General features: G+C 42.1%; 1 protein-coding gene across 1 annotated transcript in view; it reads right to left on the reverse strand.

Annotated features, from left to right (window-relative positions):
• Positions 1-1,653: 1,653 nt before the first annotated feature.
• Positions 1,654-9,546, reverse strand: part of LOC117761999 (neurexophilin-4) — a 40,761-nt gene continuing 32,868 nt past the window's right edge. Inside the window, exon 2 of the mRNA XM_034586410.1 lies at positions 1,654-3,125. Within this exon, the coding sequence (XP_034442301.1) occupies positions 2,310-3,125 (816 nt within the window). The 3' untranslated portion in view covers positions 1,654-2,309. The remainder of the gene's footprint in view (positions 3,126-9,546) is intronic.

Below are 9,546 nucleotides of genomic sequence, written 5' to 3' on the forward strand. Positions count from 1 at the left end.
GCGCGTCTGTGGGGAGGGGAAGAGAATCTGGGTTGCAGTGACTCCCATCAATCTCTGTGCCCGGACTGTCCTCGCCAACTTGTGTAAGATACATGGACCTCCCCGGACCTCCAGCTCCATGCCATCGATCATGAGCATAATAGGGTATTGAGCCTCAGTGAGATGAAGATTCAATTAGCATTGACTGTGTGTTACCTAATGAAATTCCGAGCACCATTAATGTCGAATCAGAAGTGTTGCAAGCACTCTGTGCCGGGGGAGAAATAAAGGAAGTGTGAGATGGGCTGAAGGAAGGTGGGTGTTTCAAGTTGAGTTTCTTTATTTCAATCAGCGAGAAGGTGGTGAGTTAATTGAATTGATAAAATATTTTTTTAGAAATAGCATCACTATCCCACAGAGCCCATGTCGGGTCACAGCGAGAATGAGGATTGCTTTAAAATACTTTTCTTCTATTCTTTGTGAGCCACGTGTAGTAGAGTGCCGCTCTGCACTTTTCTGTCTGAACCTGTCCAAGGCCAAGAGAAATCCAACCAAACCCGACAGGCATTCTGTTTTGTTGTGTCCGGACCCGACCCTAATCCTGATGCAGTTAATGTAAAGCTGCACTGACACATGGTTATTGCTTGTTTTCCCCGAAATTACAGATGTGCTGTGTAAAAAATCAACCTGGCTAAAGTGACAGACAAAACCAGAACCTGAATTTCCTTTCAAAATGTTTGTCCGTACCCCGCCCGGCCTATCTGGTCCCAATGGGTCCCCATACACTCTTACACTCTAACATGTGACTCTTTTCTGCTGATCTCCTCCCAACGCAATCCTGCAGTATGGATCAGCTTATTGAATTTTACTTTGAACAGGACATAAGGTAGGCTGATATAGTACTACAGGCATTGTTGTATGATCAGTGAAATTAACAAATTCTTAGATCAAGAGGCCTTTACGAAAGAACCCAGTACAGTGATCTGCAGGATGCTGTCAGATTCATTTGGATCCAGTTACTGTTCTTAGGACATGGATACAGACAGACTTGTGTACTTTTAATGAAATGACAACGTAATAACATTTTGCATGTAACGCAAAAGTAATCCTCCAAAATAGTCTTGCTGTGACCCTTTACTGTCCGGCTTTGTCTTTCCACCAGCTCATATTTTCAGCATAAAGAAAACTAAGATAAATCATTAGGTAGCTGTGATTTGAACTGTATCTGTGGCAGCAGAAATACAGACGCCAATAAAATGTGAGGAAACCAACTGGAGGCTTACGTGCACCTGAAAAAATGTTTGATCAGGTGTGCACTACTTGCTTTGCTTGCATAGTCACACAAACAGAAATCTGTCAGTAATATTACTTCCAATATAATAGTTCTTTTTTTTCAGTTAGAGAGTGTGCATAATTAAAAACCATATCAGATACCTCCCTTGGATTCTATTAGTGTACATACCAACTCAACCCCAGAAAGAGACACACATTATTGTCGTCTTAAGAATGTCTCACAGTTGGTTTTTCATGTTAGAATTAATTCAATATATTTGAGAAAATTAAAATTGCATATCTTCACAGAAGGCTCGGGCGTGCATTTCTAATCGGAGTGAAATGTAACTTAATTTAAAATAGTGTCCTCACTGAGTGTAGATAATGTGAATACGCTGCTTGGCTTGTGTCCTGCAATTTTGCTTCAGGCTCAGACAGAACACATTCACCCAGGGAGAGACAGACAGTTTAAGAGATTTTAATGTGCTTTTTCATACAGTATATTGTATGCATATCCAGCATAGCATTTCTCATACATATAACTCTCTTATATCCAGGTTTTGAAACATAGAGCTGAGAGGATGATTAACAGTCAGTCTACCATAACGTTACGCCTGCCATACGGTGACGGCACAACACAGCCGCCTCGGAGGCTCACTCTGTACTCGGAGGGCATAATACTGATTCCAGCTGTTTTCAACCCGAAATTCTCCAACTGCAAAAAGTAATAACACCTAGAAACAAATATCTAAAAACAATAAGTGTGCTGAGTTTGAGTACATTATTTACAGGGAGGAAAAAAAAAAACTAATAAAAACAGAAGTTAACAAATACAAAGTTGGAAAATAATTCAGAGAAATCAGCCATATCCTAACCATCCATAGCTCTGATTATACGTGTTTTAAATCCACAAGTCACGGCAGTTCAGAGGCAAAAAAACTGTCCCCTGCATCTTCACTGTAATCAATATGACTATCATATCCATCATTATCATTATTATCATCATCTTTGACATTAACATTGTCTCTTGATGCTCCTCTCAGTTCAATCTCACTTACTTATCCTAAGTAAGGGTGCTCACTTTGGAAGTTGTAGTCCGGACACACTTTTTGAACCAGCTTGTAGTCGATGCTGAAGAAAGAGATGAAAATGCAGATGACCTTGAAGGGTTTGGCACAGAGCCAGGCAGCGTGGGATTGGGTGTGCTCTGTGAAACAGGTCTGAGACGGGTCGTACAGGCAGGGTTTGGGCTTCTTGGATCTGTTGGTTTTCTCGTACTCCACCCGACAGTTAAAGGTCTTTATCTCTTTGGGGTCGACGGAGGACTGCCGGGTCTCCTGGAGCTGGACGTTCTGCTGGGTGTGAGGATGCAGCTGCTGAGGCTGGAGGACCTCAAACTCCACCACTTTGGATGGCGGCACGATACTGACCGAAACATTCCCCAGGCTGGAAGAGTTGTGGCGGAAGTAAACGGTGAACGTCCCGTTGATGTGGTCCACGATCTTCCCCGTCACCAACAAGCTGAACTTCATGGTCTTTACGTTGAAGTAGAAGTCGCCCCAACCGAAGATCTTCTTGGTCTTGGATATCTTTAGCGAGGGCTTGCGTTTAGAGCGGTAGCCTGTCTGGTCCAGGAGCAGGGACTGGTTCCGGTTCGGGTCGTACGGGTTGAAGAAACTGTAAGTGGGTGGCTTGGATTTCATGGGTGTCTGGTCGATGGAAGTGGAGAAGATACGGGTTTGGTACGGAGGCTTAACCATCCCTCCTGTCGTTCCTCCAACTGCACCTCCACCCATGCCATATGGAAGAGTCTTCATCACAGACCCCACTGGGCCCAGGTCTGAGAAGTCCACTTGCTTCTCCAACCCTTGGACCTGAAGAAAAAAAAAAAAAAGTAAAAGAAGAAGAAAACGTTATTGACAATGTCACAAAGGCTATAAAAAATGTTTCTACATAATCTTCAAGTAGACTCTCATCCGAAGAAAACTTCCGCATCAGTAATTGCACTCCATAGTCTGAGTATAAAGATGGATGACATGACAGCTCCCAAAAAAGAAGCAAAAACATCTCAAACACCCCCTGGTAGCTGACTGCAGTGTAGGTCATAAAACCAGCCTCCTCAATGTTAGTGGATGGGACTTACACCAAACAAAACAAAAAATCAACAGGCCAAATTAACTTTTTCTAAAGATGGTTTCTATCATTTTAGGTTTAGTCCTCATCTCACTGATGCATGTTCAAAGTGTTGCTGATTCTGACAAGTTTGGATGTAATTAGTTATTTGATGCTCTAAAACGGGGTGAAAGGTGATGATTGACAGCTGACGTCAAAACTGAGCCTGACCCATGATTAGTGACCTCAATTCTGTGGTTTCACTCCACGATTGCCCAAACCTCTGGCTCCAAATGATGTTGCCAGTGCAAGATGGCAGCTCCCATATCAGGGATATTTTGGCTTCGTTTTTGTGCAGTGAGAGGAAGTTGAGATGTGATGTCCATCTTCACATACAGTCTATGTTTCAGTCATTGAGAAATTATGTAAGAATTAAGACTTTAGTCCATCTGGAGCAGCGTATGAAGGACAACACAACAATATGATATTGTTATAGAGCCACAAAGTCAATATAGCATGGAGGTCAGGATGGATGGATGAGTCAAAAAAAAGAATGACTTCGCCACAGGACACAGTTTCCTACTGATGCAGATCTTTTATCGATCCCTAACCTTAACCAAATGTTTAACCCTGTAACCATGTCAACAAAGGTGTTCTGTTAATATGACACATCAGATCAGAAAACAATTCTATGTGTCATTTGGAGGACTTGTCTTTCCAGAGTTATATAATTCCAACTCAACTATTTTTAGGGCTGAGAACAGTGTAAATGGATATTCAAACTGTTAGAAATAGAACCAACATTTCTGGCAGAAATCCACCATTTTGGAGTCTCCAAAATCCATATTATTGATCACATAATTTGGATCCTGCTCAGACTCAAAAACAGCCAATCTGGTGGAAATTCAGCCTAATTCAAAAATTAGTTGAGTGTAACCAGTCAAAAGCTGTCTCAATTTAAACAGTGTCTGTGCATCAGCCACAGAGCAGCATCAATGGACCAATTGTAAGGTTTCAGCACTTTGCTTAAGGGCACTTAACAAAATAGCTGGCACCCAACAACAGTAGATTTAATACAAAAATATCCAATGCGGATACTGTGGAAGTAGTGCAACCAGTTTGTGGCTGGTTTCTCTAGCTCTAATTTACCTGTACTCCAAATACAACAGTCTGGACAAACAGAAACATTCAAATACATCTCCATTATGTCCCTGCATCAGATCTTTTTGCCTGACTTACTTTTTTTAATTTCAGCGAGCATCCAACTTTTTCGATTTTGCAATGATTCATCTCCTGAATCGGAGAAAACAGACCCATCTATTTTTATTAGCACACTTTAATTTTGTTGTCAATGTTGCTCCAGAGAGAACAAAACAACCACTCTGCATGTAAGGTAGTGGATGTGAGCCTTTGTCTGTTCGTCTGACATCTCTCTGTCTCTAATCCGCAGCCTTGGTGGTTATTCACACGGCTGATTGACTGGAGATCTTCCTCTGCTTTCCTTCATGTGTCATCAATCACATTACTGCCATGCTCCCATACATACGCATTCAAACAAACACACACGTTCACACACATGCAAAGACTACAAGCTCGAAGCTGTCATGAGGTGACAGGAAGAAGTATTACAAATGTTGGGAGAGGTTACATGTGCTTCCCCTGAGGATGCTTTCGGGTGTGGTTTAAAACTATTCTTCTGGTGAATAAACAAACCAAACAAAATATTAAAAATAAATGAAAAAACAAATAGGATCAGACTTTTGATCATGCAAGGACAGTTTCTGTCTCTATTCACTCTTATCCAGGGCAGTGGAACAGACAGGTTTGTGCCAAAGCTCTCCTCATCGTTCATCAATCACCGCACCTAATAACGACTCCACATCGCTATTTGCAGAGGCAACAGTGCAGCGCTCAATACAGCTCCTAATGTATTCAGTCATTCAATTAACATATCTATTTCTGTTGGCCATTCATTAACATGGCAGCAGTGTTGACTTCTAAGTAGATTGATTGAGGAGAAAATAACTGAAAATGTATTGACCACTGAAGGAATGAATTACCAAAAAAAAAGAAAAAAAGAAAGGTGTTGATAAATGACCAGTGACTGGGATAATGAACCACTGAAGGTGTTTTTTTAACCCAGACACTGACTCCCTTTGTGGCCGTGGCAGGAGGGTTGTGCAGTGGTCTTGCAATTTTGAGTGTGTGAATTGGCGATGTGAGCTGATTCTGACAGGTAGGAATAATATACAGTGGATGGCGGGGAGAAAAAAAACATCAGAATACATACGGCAACAAACAAAGTGTAGAGAGCATGCAAGATGGGGACTTCCTGTGAATGCGCTGTCAGCACTGCTGTCAGCTAGCTCCGTGTGTTGCCATCTGTCAGGCTAACACTCGGCTGGTGCAGTCCTAATCACTTCTCGAGCTGATGGCACAGAGCTCGAACTAGCACCATCATCATAATCCTCAACCATCTTCAGCAGCAGCATCACACCACGAGCCTCAACCCAACCTTCAGGGTCAACTGCATGAAGCTCAAAGATGATTTCATGTTGGGGCCTGAGGTCGGTCTCTCTAAGGGGGGGGGGGGAAGCAAGTGTACACAGTCAGCACCTTTGCCAAACATCGACTGATTGGAAAGAGATGAGTGTGTGGAGAGGGCTTCTTCTTCTGTGGCATGAAAGTAATAAAATGCCAACAGAAACCAATAAATAGATGGCCTTTCTATTAGCATAAATATGAATTTTTTTTGTGCTTGACAGTAAATCCATTTAAAGGGTGAGGATTTGTTAGAAGAAATATCAGATATTTTCTCTTGACATGAAATCCATAAGCTATAGACTTTTTTGCAAAACAGCGGATGTTTGCTATAAGGTCATATCAGGCGGCCGCAACCGGCGTCAGGTTGACGGATTGGAAAACACAGCTTCACCCGTTTTTCTCTCCTCCTCAGCCTCCATTCAGTTCGGTTACAATGAGTGAAAAGTAAGTTTCGCAGCAGCAGCCGGAGGGATGTTACTGGGGTGATGAGGAGGTTAGGGAAAAAAGGTGGCTGCACACAGACAAACACGGAGTTGAATAACACATTCAAACACTGAGTCAATTACAGACGCTCTGGCTTGTGTTTGTTCAGAACTAAAACATGTAAAACGCGATGTCATTCAACAGTGAGCCACGAATAAATATTTGTTACTACCATGAACATAAGGCAGGGATTAACAAAAATAGATATAACGATACAAGGCTTTTGGTGTATAATGTTTCCTGAAGTATATTTAAATCCGATACAGGTACTTTAGTTTATATCAGTTACTTTAATGTAGGTTAAAAGGACTTTGGTCTTTATTTTACTTGTGTTTCACAGTCTTTATATAATAATACACACGTTCACAATGAGGAATAGAACAGGACTCAGGAGTTTGTAACCTTTGCAGGGACAGTCCTCTGACAGATGAGTAATACCTTGGACTTTAAGAATGCAAGCCTAATGAAAAAAAGTGAGGCCTACTTGCCAAATAGTGTATGAAGTACCCATTTGTCCAGTCTGGAGTCTACAGCCATGCTACAAACGTTATGGGGCTGCACACAGGAACAGCTGTGTTTTGGGCTGAATGATAATAATATGCTCACACTGACATGCTGATGCTTCACTGTTAGAATTTCTACTATGACCACGTTTGGAGTGATGCAAATATCAATAGTTTTGTTAGAATTTCTCATAAACCAAAAATAAAGTTTATCACGTTGCTATTTCAAAAGTCAGGAAAGAGTGTTTGTGCCAAATTTCACCGTAATAACCAAAATCTACAAAATACATCAACATCTGTACAGAATATTGTACCAGTAATCTAGTTGACAGAGTAGATAGTTGAGATAATTTAAAATGCTGACGGCTCGAAAGAAAAGTCATTATGGTTCATCCCAGAGGGACCATGAACGTCTTTATAAAATTGAGTGCAATCCATCATGGACCAACCAACCGACCTTTCCCGGCCTACAACCAGTATGCAGTATGGCTAAAAATCTGACTGTGAATATCACAAGGTGAAATTAGCTGTGTGTGAAATCACTGGTAAAAAGACGTATTTCCAGTAAACATGTCATTTATCATGTTCCACTGAGGTTAGACACCATTATCTTTCCACACTTTACTTTTACATTAAATCTGCACCAGCTTTTTAAAATGATTTTCCTCTAACACAGAAAACAAACTTGAATACGTAATTTCCAAACCCATTCAGCCCACTAGAAATTATCTAACAGTAAATGTCAGTAGAAACCTGACTTGAGGGGCCAGTTTGAGTTTTCACTTGCGGGCCAGTTCGGGCTCCCAGCCTGACCATGCTCCCCACAGCGGAGCTTTACACGTGTCAACACGGCATTAATGTTTCCTCCCTTTAGGTATGAGATTCCTGTTTATAGAGGAGGAAATTATAGAGGGAGATGGAATAAGTATTGTGGTGGACTTATACATATGTATGATACAGACAATTCAATAACAGCACAATCACAGAAAGAACAATCAGATTACAGAGCTTGGGAGATAGAGGGAGATAGTGAAGAAAATGTTATTAGTGGAGAAGTGAGACGAGGAGAGGAGAGAGTAAGGAGATCTTGTACATTTTCCAGGAACGGGGAACATTAATCATCTTTAACTTCATTTTGAGGTTCATATGAGCAAAAAGCATCCTTAGATGGAAGGCCCTATAACTATATACCTGGAAGTACATGCAAGTATGAAATGCAGGGATTGTTCAGTGAGGAGAGAGAAGTGACAGAAATAAAAACGACGAGACGCACATGCAGGCGGACGGAAAAGACTTGAGAGAGGGAGTGAGCCTGTGCAGTGAGGGGGCTTCACACTAACTTATTAAGTAAGAGAAGGTCAGATGAGCTGCAGCATTGACTGCCGAAACCTGATATATCACATGCCACCACAATTAAGATCTCTTTTCATCATTAAGGAAGCTTTGGATCAATGGCAGCACCTCGGCATCTGCTCTCTGTCTTCCACACTCTGTCTATCGGGTGTCCAGCCCTCCGTCTGCAGTTCACTCTCTCTCATATTCATCCATAACTTCCACACCTCCTTGATAGCGCGAGTATTCAGAGGAAATGGACCTTGTGCTCCGGCCCACTCCTGCCACCCCTCCCTCCCCCTCCTTTTCCCTCCCCTGGAGGACTGATGAGAAGATGAGAGCCGCTTGCGGAGCTCTCTCCCAGGCTTGTTCCTTTGTTTAATTGGAGTTTTATCGGTGACAATCAATTCATTTCTATCTGAGCTCCAGGCTGCATTGATCTGCTGTCACAGAGAAGAGTCAAATGTACAGTTCCACTCCCACCGCACTACAAAAACCACAGGCTTCGACGCCAGCTACAGAGGTTTTTTCTTCTTTGACTTTCTCTTTCTGCTGCTTTAGACCTTGTTGTGATTAGAAGTAGTGAGGCTAACCTGTTTCCTAAGGAAGGATGAGAGTGAAGGATTTGTGAGGAGTCACAGGGTGAGATGTTGTGCAGTTGAATTCACATTTACTTTTTTTAGCCCCTTATTAAGCCCCTTTTCCACTGGTCAAAAAACCCCACTAACATCTGGCTTATGTTCAAAATGAGAATGGAAGCAATCACCATTCACTCCCTAGTCAAATGACGTGACACCCGGGTGAATGTGCTGATGTCTTCTACCTCTTTATTTTGCCAGTTTAGATGCCGACGCTGCACCTTTTCCAGCACAAGGTTATGACGTGCAATGTATTTGTGGGTGTTGGTGTTTAAATGGCCATGAACGATTATGCACTTATTATTTTCTAAATCTTTTGAAAAACATGCAACATCAATTTTTTCTTGCAGATACGATGCAAGCGATCTAAAATTGTTCAGTGGTCACTGACTTCTCCTGGATTTCTACAGACATGATACCAGGAGGCCAGGCAGGGAAAGACAGCAGAAACTGTTCACACATGCACCTCATCCGGAGAAAACAAGAGTTCAGTGTTTGTCTGAAAGCAGCTTTGGTGTGACATGGATGTGATGAGGGTCACAGCAGTTTGCAGCTTGAAAACAATGGAGTTCTATCAGGTTTGGAGAACGACAGGATCTCGCAGAGCAAGAGGTTGACTGAGGTGGTTGTAGTGGAGCAGGGCCTGAGGGTGAAACTCTCAGTTTGTCAGGTGAACTACACGT

Source organism: Hippoglossus hippoglossus, chromosome 5 (genome assembly GCF_009819705.1).
Source record: "Hippoglossus hippoglossus isolate fHipHip1 chromosome 5, fHipHip1.pri, whole genome shotgun sequence".
Taxonomy (NCBI): Eukaryota; Metazoa; Chordata; class Actinopteri; order Pleuronectiformes; family Pleuronectidae; genus Hippoglossus; species Hippoglossus hippoglossus.